The sequence below is a fragment of the Euprymna scolopes genome, chromosome 6 (genome assembly GCF_053919585.1).
Source record: "Euprymna scolopes isolate OS-2025 chromosome 6, ASM5391958v1, whole genome shotgun sequence".
In the NCBI taxonomy this organism is placed as follows: Eukaryota; Metazoa; Mollusca; class Cephalopoda; order Sepiida; family Sepiolidae; genus Euprymna; species Euprymna scolopes.
Window position 1 is genome coordinate 105,932,619 of NC_136487.1, and position 21,670 is coordinate 105,954,288.

The 21,670-nt window shown below is 19.5% G+C and overlaps 1 protein-coding gene across 1 annotated transcript in view; it reads left to right on the forward strand.

Moving 5' to 3' along the window:
• The window catches only part of LOC145277836 (tryptase-like), a 458,673-nt gene that overhangs the window by 209,186 nt on the left and 227,817 nt on the right, over positions 1-21,670 (forward strand). The window contains exon 5 of the mRNA XM_080129761.1: positions 1,460-1,618. Within this exon, the coding sequence (XP_079985887.1) occupies positions 1,460-1,618 (159 nt within the window). The remainder of the gene's footprint in view (positions 1-1,459; positions 1,619-21,670) is intronic.

Below are 21,670 nucleotides of genomic sequence, written 5' to 3' on the forward strand. Positions count from 1 at the left end.
CGCGATACCTCTTGGAGAGTATCCCACAACTCATCTTTGCTCTTAAATTGGCGTTCACTTGCATAGAGACTTCACTTCATGATACTCCAAAGGTTCTCAATTGGGTTCAAATCTGGTGAATTCGCAGGCCACTCCATCTTCCGTAGCCCACATCTCCTCCTCTTACTCCCCCCTTTACATCCCTCTCTCCCTCCCTATATCCATATATCTCGACCTACGCCTACCTGAATCTGCTACCCCCCACACACACTACACTCTAATGTAAAACTTAGCTATTGTCGATACCCGTCTCCCTCTCCCTTATTATCTCTTACCCCCTCTTTTTTTTCTCGTATTTCCTCTAAAACCCTTCTTCCAAATAATAACAATCATTTCTGTAAGGTCTGACGAGGCTGCTGGATCGTAAACATGGTCCAACATCTGAAACATATGTAACCAAACAGATAAAACTGTAATAAAAAAAAATAAAACACATATTTTCTCTGCAATAGTATTGAGCAGGTTTTTACTAATTACCAGTTTTACTAAATTTATATATATATATATATATATATATATATATATATATATATATATATATATATATATATATATATATTGTAACTTAGGTAAATTTCACCTGCAGTATCTACTAATATCGTAAAGGTTACAATGCTTCATTTCTGTTATATTAATTGAACGAATTTTTTGTCTCCTTATGATACAGTTAAAATTATACTCGTTGAAACTGATTTTTTAAATGCACATAACTGCATATATGCAGCAACAAGTCCTGGGAACATGTTTACCAGAAAGAACAGTTGGAAATAAGTCATACACCATCCACTATAACTACGTACCTAGAAAACAGAGTTATTAAATTTGACATAGTGATATGGGACAAGGAGAAAAAAGCAACCTTAGTAAAAGTTAGTGCGCTCAATGATGCTGGGTTAAACGGAACTGACAGAGAAAACATAACGAAATACTAAGATCTTATGTATGGCATGAAAAGAAAATGGAATCTTACGAAGATCTCCATCATTCCAATAATTATAAGAGCAACTAATCTCATGAAAAAGAATTTAAAAAATTATGTAGCGAATATACCCAGTGAACAAAGTGCAAGAGAGATTCAAGCAATTATACTTAATGGAACCGCTAAAATTTTAAAACGATCTCTCGGTTGGGATATATGAGATAGCATGTGAATGTCTGACATTGAACAAAATGATAAGAAAATTGAAAAAACACAACAAAAAAACAAAAAGAAAGAATAATAAGTATATGTCTCTTGTTTGCAGAAAAAAACTGTTTAAGTGCGAATCTCCTTTCTCGTTTGCAGCTGTTCTATATTGCAACTAATAATGTGATTTAAATGAATGCAGTAAAAAAGTGGTAGGTAATGAAAGTAATTATCCGAAAGGAAATAAAATAATTTAAAATACGATAACTCATTTTGATTTATTTATTTTAACAGATATTAACAATGATATGGCTTTGGTCAAACTTGCTCAGCCTGTTCCAACAAAGTTGCTTTCTACAATGAAACCAGTGAAATTGCCTCAAGCAGCGAATGACAGTTTCCCTCGTCCCGGAATGATGTGTATAATGACAGGATGGGGCTGCACACAAGTTGGTAAACAAAAATAAAATATATATTTAAAAAATCCCTACTTTTTTTTTATTGAAGTTTCTTAACGCACACAACAATTGCATTCTGCTGCTTCTGTAGCAGTATCATTAGTAAATATCTTAAAGGTCTATTTAGTCTTTCTACAGCCGTAGTGATTATGTAAAGGATAACCTCTACTTGTGGTTGATAATGTTATGGCTAGGGTGTTACCATCTTCCCAAATGACATTGCCAAATGATCACTCGTCTAGTACTGACCCGGCTCAAAACGTCTTGGTGATTTAATGGGAAGCCGTGTGTCATTGTAACAAAATAAATATGGGATAATTATAACATAATTAAAACAGAATTATAACATAATTATAACAGAATTATAAGAGAATAGGTGAGAAAATATAATAATTGAAGCGTGGCTATGGGGCGATTAACCATTGGTAGATTTAACCATGTGATCATCCACGTAAAGGCATGGCTCAAAAGTTTACAAGGTCTTTTCTCCATTTTTTGTCTAACTATTCAGCGTTAATATCTTTGTGATATTCTTCTCTCTTTTTTGTTTTATGTTTAATCTTCAAAGTGTTGCCGAATGGTAAGAGTTCCAAAGAATGATACAACTTGGTATTTAGTTGGAGCAAAATGTATTGAAAAAAAAAAAAAGAAATACAACAAATAAAGAGTGTGATTATACATCAGTTTGACTGGCAAGTGTGCATAACTTAAGACACATATTCTCTCGGTGTTCATTGTTATCCGTAAGGTGGAGACCACATTCACATGTCCACTGCTACTAATTCATCCAAGACAGTTCTGTGATAAGCGGTCAGTTGTCTTCTCACCATCAGACTGGTTCTGCCAAGGTGTGGTCAGTCATTGTTACGCCCATACCAGTTATCTTCACCATGCCTCTACATTATTGGTAACTCCATCTTTCATATATCCACGTATTAGATATCATTAATATGTGTGCATAATTTCGCTTTTTTACATGGAAACGCAAATAAATCCTGTTATATTTTTACTTGCTAGTTCTTTTTAGTTTACCTCGTATGTCACAATGTCTAAGAATAATAAAGAAATTGATAATACATGCAGTTCAAAACAATATATAATAATTAAGAAATTGATAATACATGCAGTTCAAAACAATATATAATAATTAAGAAATTGATAATACATGCAGTTCAAAACAATATATAATAATTAAGAAATTGATAATACAGTTCAAAACAATATATAATAATTAATAAATTGATAATACAGTTCAAAACAATATATAATAATTAAGAAATTGATAATACATGCAGTTCAAAACAATATATAATAATTAAGAAATTGATGATACATGCAGTTCAAAACAATATATAATAATTAAGAAATTGATAATACATGCAGTTCAAAACAATATATAATAATTAAGAAATTGATGATACATGCAGTTCAAAACAATATATAATAATTAAGAAATTGATAATACAGTTCAAAACAATATATAATAATTAAGAAATTGATAATACATGCAGTTCAAAACAATATATAATAATTAAGAAATTGATAATACATGCAGTTCAAAACAATATATAATAATTAATAAATTGATAATACATGCAGTTCAAAACAATATATAATAATTAAGAAATTGATGATACATGCAGTTCAAAACAATATATAATAATTAAGAAATTGATAATACAGTTCAAAACAATATATAATAATTAAGAAATTGATAATACATGCAGTTCAAAACAATATATAATAATTAAGAAATTGATAATACATGCAGTTCAAAACAATATATAATAATTAAGAAATTGATGATACATGCAGTTCAAAACAATATATAATAATTAAGAAATTGATAATACATGCAGTTCAAAACAATATATAATAATTAAGAAATTGATAATACATGCAGTTCAAAACAATATATAATAATTAAGAAATTGATAATACATGCAGTTCAAAACAATATATAATAATTAAGAAATTGATAATACATGCAGTTCAAAACAATATATAATAATTAAGAAATTGATAATACATGCAGTTCAAAACAATATATAATAATTAAGAAATTGATAATACATGCAGTTCAAAACAATATATAATAATTAAGAAATTGATAATACAGTTCAAAACAATATATAATAATTAATAAATTGATAATACAGTTCAAAACAATATATAATAATTAAGAAATTGATAATACATGCAGTTCAAAACAATATATAATAATTAAGAAATTGATGATACATGCAGTTCAAAACAATATATAATAATTAAGAAATTGATAATACATGCAGTTCAAAACAATATATAATAATTAAGAAATTGATGATACATGCAGTTCAAAACAATATATAATAATTAAGAAATTGATAATACATGCAGTTCAAAACAATATATAATAATTAAGAAATTGATAATACATGCAGTTCAAAACAATATATAATAATTAAGAAATTGATAATACATGCAGTTCAAAACAATATATAATAATTAAGAAATTGATAATACAGTTCAAAACAATATATAATAATTAAGAAATTGATAATACATGCAGTTCAAAACAATATATAATAATTAAGAAATTGATAATACAGTTCAAAACAATATATAATAATTAAGAAATTGATAATACATGCAGTTCAAAACAATATATAATAATTAAGAAATTGATAATACAGTTCAAAACAATATATAATAATTAAGAAATTGATAATACATGCAGTTCAAAACAATATATAATAATTAAGAAATTGATAATACATGCAGTTCAAAACAATATATAATAATTAAGAAATTGATAATACATGCAGTTCAAAACAATATATAATAATTAAGAAATTGATAATACATGCAGTTCAAAACAATATATAATAATTAATAAATTGATAATACAGTTCAAAACAATATATAATAATTAAGAAATTGATAATACAGTTCAAAACAATATATAATAATTAAGAAATTGATAATACATGCAGTTCAAAACAATATATAATAATTAAGAAATTGATAATACATGCAGTTCAAAACAATATATAATAATTAAGAAATTGATAATACATGCAGTTCAAAACAATATATAATAATTAATAAATTGATAATACATGCAGTTCAAAACAATATATAATAATTAAGAAATTGATAATACAGTTCAAAACAATATATAATAATTAAGAAATTGATGATACATGCAGTTCAAAACAATATATAATAATTAAGAAATTGATAATACATGCAGTTCAAAACAATATATAATAATTAAGAAATTGATAATACATGCAGTTCAAAACAATATATAATAATTAATAAATTGATAATACATGCAGTTCAAAACAATATATAATAATTAATAAATTGATAATACATGCAGTTCAAAACAATATATAATAATTAAGAAATTGATAATACATGCAGTTCAATACAATATATAATAATTAATAAATTGATAATACAGTTCAAAACAATATATAATAATTAAGAAATTGATAATACAGTTCAAAACAATATATAATAATTAAGAAATTGATAATACATGCAGTTCAAAACAATATATAATAATTAATAAATTGATAATACATGCAGTTCAAAACAATATATAATAATTAATAAATTGATAATACATGCAGTTCAAAACAATATATAATAATTAATAAATTGATAATACATGCAGTTCAAAACAATATATAATAATTAAGAAATTGATAATACATGCAGTTCAATACAATATATAATAATTAATAAATTGATAATACATGCAGTTCAAAACAATATATAATAATTAAGAAATTGATAATACATGCAGTTCAATACAATATATAATAATTAATAAATTGATAATACAGTTCAAAACAATATATAATAATTAAGAAATTGATAATACATGCAGTTCAAAACAATATATAATAATTAAGAAATTGATAATACATGCAGTTCAATACAATATATAATAATTAATAAATTGATAATACAGTTCAAAACAATATATAATAATTAATAAATTGATAATACATGCAGTTCAAAACAATATATAATAATTAAGAAATTGATAATACATGCAGTTCAATACAATATATAATAATTAATAAATTGATAATACAGTTCAAAACAATATATAATAATTAAGAAATTAATAATACATGCAGTTCAAAACAATATATAATAATTAAGAAATTGATAATACATGCAGTTCAAAACAATATATAATAATTAATAAATTGATAATACATGCAGTTCAAAACAATATATAATAATTAATAAATTGATAATACATGCAGTTCAAAACAATATATAATAATTAAGAAATTGATAATACATGCAGTTCAAAACAATATATAATAATTAAGAAATTGATAATACATGCAGTTCAAAACAATATATAATAATTAATAAATTGATAATACAGTTCAAAACAATATATAATAATTAAGAAATTGATAATACAGTTCAAAACAATATATAATAATTAAGAAATTGATAATACATGCAGTTCAAAACAATATATAATAATTAAGAAATTGTATAATACATGCAGTTCAAAACAATATATAATAATTAATAAATTGATAATACATGCAGTTCAAAACAATATATAATAATTAAGAAATTGATAATACATGCAGTTCAAAACAATATATAATAATTAAGAAATTGATAATACAGTTCAAAACAATATATAATAATTTAGAAATTGATGATACATGCAGTTCAAAACAATATATAATAATTAAGAAATTGATAATACATGCAGTTCAAAACAATATATAATAATTAAGAAATTGATAATACATGCAGTTCAAAACAATATATAATAATTAAGAAATTGATAATACATGCAGTTCAAAACAATATATAATAATTAATAAATTGATAATACATGCAGTTCAAAACAATATATAATAATTAAGAAATTGATAATACATGCAGTTCAATACAATATATAATAATTAATAAATTGATAATACAGTTCAAAACAATATATAATAATTAAGAAATTGATAATACAGTTCAAAACAATATATAATAATTAAGAAATTGATAATACATGCAGTTCAAAACAATATATAATAATTAAGAAATTGATAATACATGCAGTTCAAAACAATATATAATAATTAATAAATTGATAATACATGCAGTTCAAAACAATATATAATAATTAATAAATTGATAATACATGCAGTTCAAAACAATATATAATAATTAAGAAATTGATAATACAGTTCAAAACAATATATAATAATTAAGAAATTGATGATACATGCAGTTCAAAACAATATATAATAATTAAGAAATTGATAATACATGCAGTTCAAAACAATATATAATAATTAAGAAATTGATAATACATGCAGTTCAAAACAATATATAATAATTAATAAATTGATAATACATGCAGTTCAAAACAATATATAATAATTAATAAATTGATAATACATGCAGTTCAAAACAATATATAATAATTAAGAAATTGATAATACATGCAGTTCAAAACAATATATAATAATTAAGAAATTGATAATACAGTTCAAAACAATATATAATAATTAAGAAATTGATAATACAGTTCAAAACAATATATAATAATTAAGAAATTGATAATACATGCAGTTCAAAACAATATATAATAATTAAGAAATTGATAATACAGTTCAAAACAATATATAATAATTAAGAAATTGATAATACAGTTCAAAACAATATATAATAATTAAGAAATTGATAATACATGCAGTTCAAAACAATATATAATAATTAAGAAATTGATAATACATGCAGTTCAAAACAATATATAATAATTAAGAAATTGATAATACAGTTCAAAACAATATATAATAATTAAGAAATTGATAATACATGCAGTTCAAAACAATATATAATAATTAATAAATTGATAATACATGCAGTTCAAAACAATATATAATAATTAAGAAATTGATAATACATGCAGTTCAAAACAATATATAATAATTAATAAATTGATAATACATGCAGTTCAAAACAATATATAATAATTAAGAAATTGATAATACATGCAGTTCAAAACAATATATAATAATTAAGAAATTGATAATACATGCAGTTCAAAACAATATATAATAATTAATAAATTGATAATACATGCAGTTCAAAACAATATATAATAATTAAGAAATTGATAATACATGCAGTTCAAAACAATATATAACAATTAAGAAATTGATAATACATGCAGTTCAAAACAATATATAATAATTAAGAAATTGATAATACATACAGTTCAAAACAATATATAATAATTAATAAATTGATAATACATGCAGTTCAAAACAATATATAATAATTAAGAAATTGATAATACATGCAGTTCAAAACAATATATAATAATTAAGAAATTGATAATACATGCAGTTCAAAACAATATATAATAATTAAGAAATTGATAATACATGCAGTTCAAAACAATATATAATAATTAAGAAATTGATAATACAGTTCAAAACAATATATAATAATTAAGAAATTGATAATACAGTTCAAAACAATATATAATAATTAAGAAATTGATAATACATGCAGTTCAAAACAATATATAATAATTAAGAAATTGATAATACAGTTCAAAACAATATATAATAATTAAGAAATTGATAATACATGCAGTTCAAAACAATATATAATAATTAAGAAATTGATAATACATGCAGTTCAAAACAATATATAATAATTAAGAAATTGATAATACATGCAGTTCAAAACAATATATAATAATTAAGAAATTGATAATACATGCAGTTCAAAACAATATATAATAATTAAGAAATTGATAATACATGCAGTTCAAAACAATATATAATAATTAAGAAATTGATAATACATGCAGTTCAAAACAATATATAATAATTAAGAAATTGATAATACAGTTCAAAACAATATATAATAATTAATAAATTGATAATACAGTTCAAAACAATATATAATAATTAAGAAATTGATGATACATGCAGTTCAAAACAATATATAATAATTAAGAAATTGATAATACAGTTCAAAACAATATATAATAATTAATAAATTGATAATACAGTTCAAAACAATATATAATAATTAAGAAATTGATAATACATGCAGTTCAAAACAATATATAATAATTAAGAAATTGATAATACATGCAGTTCAAAACAATATATAATAATTAAGAAATTGATAATACATGCAGTTCAAAACAATATATAATAATTAAGAAATTGATAATACATGCAGTTCAAAACAATATATAATAATTAAGAAATTGATAATACATGCAGTTCAAAACAATATATAATAATTAAGAAATTGATAATACATGCAGTTCAAAACAATATATAATAATTAAGAAATTGATAATACATGCAGTTCAAAACAATATATAATAATTAAGAAATTGATAATACAGTTCAAAACAATATATAATAATTAATAAATTGATAATACAGTTCAAAACAATATATAATAATTAAGAAATTGATAATACATGCAGTTCAAAACAATATATAATAATTAAGAAATTGATGATACATGCAGTTCAAAACAATATATAATAATTAAGAAATTGATAATACATGCAGTTCAAAACAATATATAATAATTAAGAAATTGATGATACATGCAGTTCAAAACAATATATAATAATTAAGAAATTGATAATACATGCAGTTCAAAACAATATATAATAATTAAGAAATTGATAATACATGCAGTTCAAAACAATATATAATAATTAATAAATTGATAATACATGCAGTTCAAAACAATATATAATAATTAAGAAATTGATAATACAGTTCAAAACAATATATAATAATTAAGAAATTGATAATACATGCAGTTCAAAACAATATATAATAATTAAGAAATTGATAATACAGTTCAAAACAATATATAATAATTAATAAATTGATAATACATGCAGTTCAAAACAATATATAATAATTAATAAATTGATAATACATGCAGTTCAAAACAATATATAATAATTAAGAAATTGATAATACATGCAGTTCAAAACAATATATAATAATTAATAAATTGATAATACAGTTCAAAACAATATATAATAATTAAGAAATTGATAATACATGCAGTTCAAAACAATATATAATAATTAAGAAATTGATAATACATGCAGTTCAAAACAATATATAATAATTAATAAATTGATAATACATGCAGTTCAAAACAATATATAATAATTAAGAAATTGATAATACATGCAGTTCAAAACAATATATAATAATTAAGAAATTGAAAATACAGTTCAAAACAATATATAATAATTAAGAAATTGATAATACATGCAGTTCAAAACAATATATAATAATTAAGAAATTGATAATACATGCAGTTCAAAACAATATATAATAATTAATAAATTGATAATACATGCAGTTCAAAACAATATATAATAATTAAGAAATTGATAATACATGCAGTTCAAAACAATATATAATAATTAAGAAATTGATAATACAGTTCAAAACAATATATAATAATTAAGAAATTGATAATACATGCAGTTCAAAACAATATATAATAATTAAGAAATTGATAATACATGCAGTTCAAAACAATATATAATAATTAAGAAATTGATAATACATGCAGTTCAAAACAATATATAATAATTAAGAAATTGATAATACAGTTCAAAACAATATATAATAATTAAGAAATTGATAATACAGTTCAAAACAATATATAATAATTAAGAAATTGATAATACACGCAGTTCAAAACAATATATAATAATTAAGAAATTGATAATACAGTTCAAAACAATATATAATAATTAAGAAATTGATAATACAGTTCAAAACAATATATAATAATTAAGAAATTGATAATACATGCAGTTCAAAACAATATATAATAATTAAGAAATTGATAATACATGCAGTTCAAAACAATATATAATAATTAAGAAATTGATAATACAGTTCAAAAAAATATATAATAATTAAGAAATTGATAATACATGCAGTTCAAAACAATATATAATAATTAATAAATTGATAATACATGCAGTTCAAAACAATATATAATAATTAAGAAATTGATAATACATGCAGTTCAAAACAATATATAATAATTAATAAATTGATAATACATGCAGTTCAAAACAATATATAATAATTAAGAAATTGATAATACATGCAGTTCAAAACAATATATAATAATTAAGAAATTGATAATACATGCAGTTCAAAACAATATATAATAATTAAGAAATTGATAATACATGCAGTTCAAAACAATATATAATAATTAAGAAATTGATAATACATGCAGTTCAAAACAATATATAACAATTAAGAAATTGATAATACATGCAGTTCAAAACAATATATAATAATTAAGAAATTGATAATACATACAGTTCAAAACAATATATAATAATTAATAAATTGATAATACATGCAGTTCAAAACAATATATAATAATTAAGAAATTGATAATACATGCAGTTCAAAACAATATATAATAATTAAGAAATTGATAATACATGCAGTTCAAAACAATATATAATAATTAAGAAATTGATAATACATGCAGTTCAAAACAATATATAATAATTAAGAAATTGATAATACATGCAGTTCAAAACAATATATAATAATTAAGAAATTGATAATACAGTTCAAAACAATATATAATAATTAAGAAATTGATAATACATGCAGTTCAAAACAATATATAATAATTAAGAAATTGATAATACATGCAGTTCAAAACAATATATAATAATTAAGAAATTGATAATACAGTTCAAAACAATATATAATAATTAAGAAATTTATAATACATGCAGTTCAAAACAATATATAATAATTAAGAAATTGATGATACATGCAGTTCAAAACAATATATAATAATTAAGAAATTGATAATACATGCAGTTCAAAACAATATATAATAATTAAGAAATTGATGATACATGCAGTTCAAAACAATATATAATAATTAAGAAATTGATAATACATGCAGTTCAAAACAATATATAATAATTAAGAAATTGATAATACATGCAGTTCAAAACAATATATAATAATTAAGAAATTGATGATACATGCAGTTCAAAACAATATATAATAATTAAGAAATTGATGATACATGCAGTTCAAAACAATATATAATAATAAAGCAATTGATAATACATGCAGTTCAAAACAATATATAATAATTAAGAAATTGATAATACATGCAGTTCAAAACAATATATAATAATTAAGAAATTGATAATACAGTTCAAAACAATATATAATAATTAATAAATTGATAATACAGTTCAAAACAATATATAATAATTAAGAAATTGATAATACATGCAGTTCAAAACAATATATAATAATTAAGAAATTGATGATACATGCAGTTCAAAACAATATATAATAATTAAGAAATTGATAATACATGCAGTTCAAAACAATATATAATAATTAAGAAATTGATAATACAGTTCAAAACAATATATAATAATTAATAAATTGATAATACAGTTCAAAACAATATATAATAATTAAGAAATTGATAATACATGCAGTTCAAAACAATATATAATAATTAAGAAATTGATGATACATGCAGTTCAAAACAATATATAATAATTAAGAAATTGATAATACATGCAGTTCAAAACAATATATAATAATTAAGAAATTGATGCTACATGCAGTTCAAAACAATATATAATAATTAAGAAATTGATAATACATGCAGTTCAAAACAATATATAATAATTAAGAAATTGATAATACATGCAGTTCAAAACAATATATAATAATTAAGAAATTGATAATACATGCAGTTCAAAACAATATATAATAATTAAGAAATTGATAATACAGTTCAAAACAACATATAATAATTAAGAAATTGATAATACATGCAGTTCAAAACAATATATAATAATTAAGAAATTGATAATACATGCAGTTCAAAACAATATATAATAATTAAGAAATTGATAATACATGCAGTTCAAAACAATATATAATAATTAAGAAATTGATAATACAGTTCAAAACAATATATAATAATTAATAAATTGATAATACATGCAGTTCAAAACAATATATAATAATTAAGAAATTGATAATACATGCAGTTCAAAACAATATATAACAATTAAGAAATTGATAATACATGCAGTTCAAAACAATATATAATAATTAAGAAATTGATAATACATACAGTTCAAAACAATATATAATAATTAATAAATTGATAATACATGCAGTTCAAAACAATATATAATAATTAAGAAATTGATAATACATGCAGTTCAAAACAATATATAATAATTAAGAAATTGATAATACATGCAGTTCAAAACAATATATAATAATTAAGAAATTGATAATACATGCAGTTCAAAACAATATATAATAATTAAGAAATTGATAATACATGCAGTTCAAAACAATATATAATAATTAAGAAATTGATAATACAGTTCAAAACAATATATAATAATTAAGAAATTGATAATACATGCAGTTCAAAACAATATATAATAATTAAGAAATTGATAATACATGCAGTTCAAAACAATATATAATAATTAAGAAATTGATAATACAGTTCAAAACAATATATAATAATTAAGAAATTGATAATACATGCAGTTCAAAACAATATATAATAATTAAGAAATTGATGATACATGCAGTTCAAAACAATATATAATAATTAAGAAATTGATAATACATGCAGTTCAAAACAATATATAATAATTAAGAAATTGATGATACATGCAGTTCAAAACAATATATAATAATTAAGAAATTGATAATACATGCAGTTCAAAACAATATATAATAATTAAGAAATTGATAATACATGCAGTTCAAAACAATATATAATAATTAAGAAATTGATGATACATGCAGTTCAAAACAATATATAATAATTAAGAAATTGATGATACATGCAGTTCAAAACAATATATAATAATAAAGCAATTGATAATACATGCAGTTCAAAACAATATATAATAATTAAGAAATTGATAATACATGCAGTTCAAAACAATATATAATAATTAAGAAATTGATAATACAGTTCAAAACAATATATAATAATTAATAAATTGATAATACAGTTCAAAACAATATATAATAATTAAGAAATTGATAATACATGCAGTTCAAAACAATATATAATAATTAAGAAATTGATGATACATGCAGTTCAAAACAATATATAATAATTAAGAAATTGATAATACATGCAGTTCAAAACAATATATAATAATTAAGAAATTGATAATACAGTTCAAAACAATATATAATAATTAATAAATTGATAATACAGTTCAAAACAATATATAATAATTAAGAAATTGATAATACATGCAGTTCAAAACAATATATAATAATTAAGAAATTGATGATACATGCAGTTCAAAACAATATATAATAATTAAGAAATTGATAATACATGCAGTTCAAAACAATATATAATAATTAAGAAATTGATGATACATGCAGTTCAAAACAATATATAATAATTAAGAAATTGATAATACATGCAGTTCAAAACAATATATAATAATTAAGAAATTGATAATACATGCAGTTCAAAACAATATATAATAATTAAGAAATTGATAATACATGCAGTTCAAAACAATATATAATAATTAAGAAATTGATAATACAGTTCAAAACAATATATAATAATTAAGAAATTGATAATACATGCAGTTCAAAACAATATATAATAATTAAGAAATTGATAATACATGCAGTTCAAAACAATATATAATAATTAAGAAATTGATAATACATGCAGTTCAAAACAATATATAATAATTAAGAAATTGATAATACAGTTCAAAACAATATATAATAATTAATAAATTGATAATACATGCAGTTCAAAACAATATATAATAATTAAGAAATTGATAATACATGCAGTTCAAAACAATATATAATAATTAAGAAATTGATAATACAGTTCAAAACAATATATAATAATTAAGAAATTGATAATACATGCAGTTCAAAACAATATAAAATAATTAAGAAATTGATAATACATGCAGTTCAAAACAATATATAATAATTAAGAAATTGATAATACAGTTCAAAACAATATATAATAATTTAGAAATTGATAATACATGCAGTTCAAAACAATATATAATAATAAGGAAATTGATGATACATGCAGTTCAAAACAATATATAATAATTAAGAAATTGATAATACATGCAGTTCAAAACAATATATAATAATTAAGAAATTGATGATACATGCAGTTCAAAACAATATATAATAATTAAGAAATTGATAATACAGTTCAAAACAATATATAATAATTAAGAAATTGATAATACATGCAGTTCAAAACAATATATAATAATTAAGAAATTGATAATACATGCAGTTCAAAACAATATATAATAATTAAGAAATTGATGATACATGCAGTTCAAAACAATATATAATAATTAAGAAATTGATAATACATGCAGTTCAAAACAATATATAATAATTAAGAAATTGATAATACATGCAGTTCAAAACAATATATAATAATTAAGAAATTGATAATACATGCAGTTCAAAACAATATATAATAATTAAGAAATTGATAATACATGCAGTTCAAAACAATATATAATAATTAAGAAATTGATGATACATGCAGTTCAAAACAATATATAATAATTAAGAAATTGATAATACAGTTCAAAACAATATATAATAATTAAGAAATTGATAATACATGCAGTTCAAAACAATATATAATAATTAAGAAATTGATAATACATGCAGTTCAAAACAATATATAATAATTAAGAAATTGATAATACATGCAGTTCAAAACAATATATAATAATTAAGAAATTGATGATACATGCAGTTCAAAACAATATATAATAATTAAGAAATTGATAATACATGCAGTTCAAAACAATATATAATAATTAAGAAATTGATAATACATGCAGTTCAAAACAATATATAATAATTAAGAAATTGATAATACATGCAGTTCAAAACAATATATAATAATTAAGAAATTGATGATACATGCAGTTCAAAACAATATATAATAATTAAGAAATTGATAATACATGCAGTTCAAAACAATATATAATAATTAAGAAATTGATAATACATGCAGTTCAAAACAATATATAATAATTAAGAAATTGATGATACATGCAGTTCAAAACAATATATAATAATTAAGAAATTGATAATACAGTTCAAAACAATATATAATAATTAAGAAATTGATAATACATGCAGTTCAAAACAATATATAATAATTAAGAAATTGATAATACATGCAGTTCAAAACAATATATAATAATTAAGAAATTGATGATACATGCAGTTCAAAACAATATATAATAATTAAGAAATTGATAATACAGTTCAAAACAATATATAATAATTAAGAAATTGATAATACATGCAGTTCAAAACAATATATAATAATTAAGAAATTGATAATACATGCAGTTCAAAACAATATATAATAATTAAGAAATTGATGATACATGCAGTTCAAAACAATATATAATAATTAAGAAATTGATAATACAGTTCAAAACAATATATAATAATTAAGAAATTGATAATACATGCAGTTCAAAACAATATATAATAATTAAGAAATTGATAATACATGCAGTTCAAAACAATATATAATAATTAAGAAATTGATGATACATGCAGTTCAAAACAATATATAATAATTAAGAAATTGATAATACATGCAGTTCAAAACAATATATAATAATTAAGAAATTGATAATACATGCAGTTCAAAACAATATATAATAATTAAGAAATTGATAATACATGCAGTTCAAAACAATATATAATAATTAAGAAATTGATAATACATGCAGTTCAAAACAATATATAATAATTAAGAAATTGATGATACATGCAGTTCAAAACAATATATAATAATTAAGAAATTGATAATACAGTTCAAAACAATATATAATAATTAAGAAATTGATAATACATGCAGTTCAAAACAATATATAATAATTAAGAAATTGATAATACATGCAGTTCAAAACAATATATAATAATTAAGAAATTGATGATACATGCAGTTCAAAACAATATATAATAATTAAGAAATTGATAATACATGCAGTTCAAAACAATATATAATAATTAAGAAATTGATAATACATGCAGTTCAAAACAATATATAATAATTAAGAAATTGATAATACATGCAGTTCAAAACAATATATAATAATTAAGAAATTGATAATACATGCAGTTCAAAACAATATATAATAATTAAGAAATTGATAATACATGCAGTTCAAAACAATATATAATAATTAAGAAATTGATAATACATGCAGTTCAAAACAATATATAATAATTAAGAAATTGATGATCCATGCAGTTCAAAACAATATATAATAATTAAGAAATTGATAATACATGCAGTTCAAAACAATATATAATAATTAAGAAATTGATAATACATGCAGTTCAAAACAATATATAATAATTAAGAAATTGATAATACATGCAGTTCAAAACAATATATAATAATTAAGAAATTGATAATACATGCAGTTCAAAACAATATATAATAATTAAGAAATTGATAATACATGCAGTTCAAAACAATATATAATAATTAAGAAATTGATAATACAGTTCAAAACAATATATAATAATTAATAAATTGATAATACAGTTCAAAACAATATATAATAATTAAGAAATTGATAATACATGCAGTTCAAAACAATATATAATAATTAAGAAATTGATGATACATGCAGTTCAAAACAATATATAATAATTAAGAAATTGATAATACATGCAGTTCAAAACAATATATAATAATTAAGAAATTGATGATACATGCAGTTCAAAACAATATATAATAATTAAGAAATTGATAATACATGCAGTTCAAAACAATATATAATAATTAAGAAATTGATAATACATGCAGTTCAAAACAATATATAATAATTAATAAATTGATAATACATGCAGTTCAAAACAATATATAATAATTAAGAAATTGATAATACAGTTCAAAACAATATATAATAATTAAGAAATTGATAATACATGCAGTTCAAAACAATATATAATAATTAAGAAATTGATAATACAGTTCAAAACAATATATAATAATTAAGAAATTGATAATACATGCAGTTCAAAACAATATATAATAATTAATAAATTGATAATACATGCAGTTCAAAACAATATATAATAATTAAGAAATTGATAATACATGCAGTTCAAAACAATATATAATAATTAATAAATTGATAATACAGTTCAAAACAATATATAATAATTAAGAAATTGATAATACATGCAGTTCAAAACAATATATAATAATTAAGAAATTGATAATACATGCAGTTCAAAACAATATATAATAATTAAGAAATTGATAATACATGCAGTTCAAAACAATATATAATAATTAAGAAATTGATAATACATGCAGTTCAAAACAATATATAATAATTAAGAAATTGAAAATACAGTTCAAAACAATATATAATAATTAAGAAATTGATAATACATGCAGTTCAAAACAATATATAATAATTAAGAAATTGATAATACATGCAGTTCAAAACAATATATAATAATTAAGAAATTGATAATACATGCAGTTCAAAACAATATATAATAATTAAGAAATTGATAATACATGCAGTTCAAAACAATATATAATAATTAAGAAATTGATAATACAGTTCAAAACAATATATAATAATTAAGAAATTGATAATACATGCAGTTCAAAACAATATATAATAATTAAGAAATTGATAATACATGCAGTTCAAAACAATATATAATAATTAAGAAATTGATAATACATGCAGTTCAAAACAATATATAATAATTAAGAAATTGATAATACAGTTCAAAACAATATATAATAATTAAGAAATTGATAATACAGTTCAAAACAATATATAATAATTAAGAAATTGATAATACATGCAGTTCAAAACAATATATAATAATTAAGAAATTGATAATACAGTTCAAAACAATATATAATAATTAAGAAATTGATAATACAGTTCAAAACAATATATAATAATTAAGAAATTGATAATACATGCAGTTCAAAACAATATATAATAATTAAGAAATTGATAATACATGCAGTTCAAAACAATATATAATAATTAAGAAATTGATAATACAGTTCAAAACAATATATAATAATTAAGAAATTGATAATACATGCAGTTCAAAACAATATATAATAATTAATAAATTGATAATACATGCAGTTCAAAACAATATATAATAATTAAGAAATTGATAATACATGCAGTTCAAAACAATATATAATAATTAATAAATTGATAATACATGCAGTTCAAAACAATATATAATAATTAAGAAATTGATAATACATGCAGTTCAAAACAATATATAATAATTAAGAAATTGATAATACATGCAGTTCAAAACAATATATAATAATTAAGAAATTGATAATACAGTTCAAAACAATATATAATAATTAAGAAATTGATAATACATGCAGTTCAAAACAATATATAATAATTAAGAAATTGATAATACATGCAGTTCAAAACAATATATAATAATTAAGAAATTGATAATACATGCAGTTCAAAACAATATATAATAATTAAGAAATTGATAATACATGCAGTTCAAAACAATATATAATAATTAAGAAATTGATAATACAGTTCAAAACAATATATAATAATTAAGAAATTGATAATACATGCAGTTCAAAACAATATATAATAATTAAGAAATTGATAATACATGCAGTTCAAAACAATATATAATAATTAAGAAATTGATAATACAGTTCAAAACAATATATAATAATTAAGAAATTGATAATACATGCAGTTCAAAACAATATATAATAATTAAGAAATTGATGATACATGCAGTTCAAAACAATATATAATAATTAAGAAATTGATAATACATGCAGTTCAAAACAATATATAATAATTAAGAAATTGATGATACATGCAGTTCAAAACAATATATAATAATTAAGAAATTGATAATACATGCAGTTCAAAACAATATATAATAATTAAGAAATTGATAATACATGCAGTTCAAAACAATATATAATAATTAAGAAATTGATGATACATGCAGTTCAAAACAATATATAATAATTAAGAAATTGATGATACATGCAGTTCAAAACAATATATAATAATTAAGCAATTGATAATACATGCAGTTCAAAACAATATATAATAATTAAGAAATTGATAATACATGCAGTTCAAAACAATATATAATAATTAAGAAATTGATAATACAGTTCAAAACAATATATAATAATTAATAAATTGATAATACAGTTCAAAACAATATATAATAATTAAGAAATTGATAATACATGCAGTTCAAAACAATATATAATAATTAAGAAATTGATGATACATGCAGTTCAAAACAATATATAATAATTAAGAAATTGATAATACATGCAGTTCAAAACAATATATAATAATTAAGAAATTGATAATACAGTTCAAAACAATATATAATAATTAATAAATTGATAATACAGTTCAAAACAATATATAATAATTAAGAAATTGATAATACATGCAGTTCAAAACAATATATAATAATTAAGAAATTGATGATACATGCAGTTCAAAACAATATATAATAATTAAGAAATTGATAATACATGCAGTTCAAAACAATATATAATAATTAAGAAATTGATGATACATGCAGTTCAAAACAATATATAATAATTAAGAAATTGATAATACATGCAGTTCAAAACAATATATAATAATTAAGAAATTGATAATACATGCAGTTCAAAACAATATATAATAATTAAGAAATTGATAATACATGCAGTTCAAAACAATATATAATAATTAAGAAATTGATAATACAGTTCAAAACAATATATAATAATTAAGAAATTGATAATACATGCAGTTCAAAACAATATATAATAATTAAGAAATTGATAATACATGCAGTTCAAAACAATATATAATAATTAAGAAATTGATAATACATGCAGTTCAAAACAATATATAATAATTAAGAAATTGATAATACAGTTCAAAACAATATATAATAATTAATAAATTGATAATACATGCAGTTCAAAACAATATATAATAATTAAGAAATTGATAATACATGCAGTTCAAAACAATATATAATAATTAAGAAATTGATAATACAGTTCAAAACAATATATAATAATTAAGAAATTGATAATACATGCAGTTCAAAACAATATAAAATAATTAAGAAATTGATAATACATGCAGTTCAAAACAATATATAATAATTAAGAAATTGATAATACAGTTCAAAACAATATATAATAATTTAGAAATTGATAATACATGCAGTTCAAAACAATATATAATAATTAAGAAATTGATGATACATGCAGTTCAAAACAATATATAATAATTAAGAAATTGATAATACATGCAGTTCAAAACAATATATAATAATTAAGAAATTGATGATACATGCAGTTCAAAACAATATATAATAATTAAGAAATTGATAATACAGTTCAAAACAATATATAATAATTAAGAAATTGATAATACATGCAGTTCAAAACAATATATAATAATTAAGAAATTGATAATACATGCAGTTCAAAACAATATATAATAATTAAGAAATTGATAATACATGCAGTTCAAAACAATATATAATAATTAAGAAATTGATAATACATGCAGTTCAAAACAATATATAATAATTAAGAAATTGATAATACATGCAGTTCAAAACAATATATAATAATTAAGAAATTGATAATACATGCAGTTCAAAACAATATATAATAATTAAGAAATTGATAATACATGCAGTTCAAAACAATATATAATAATTAAGAAATTGATGATACATGCAGTTCAAAACAATATATAATAATTAAGAAATTGATAATACAGTTCAAAACAATATATAATAATTAAGAAATTGATAATACATGCAGTTCAAAACAATATATAATAATTAAGAAATTG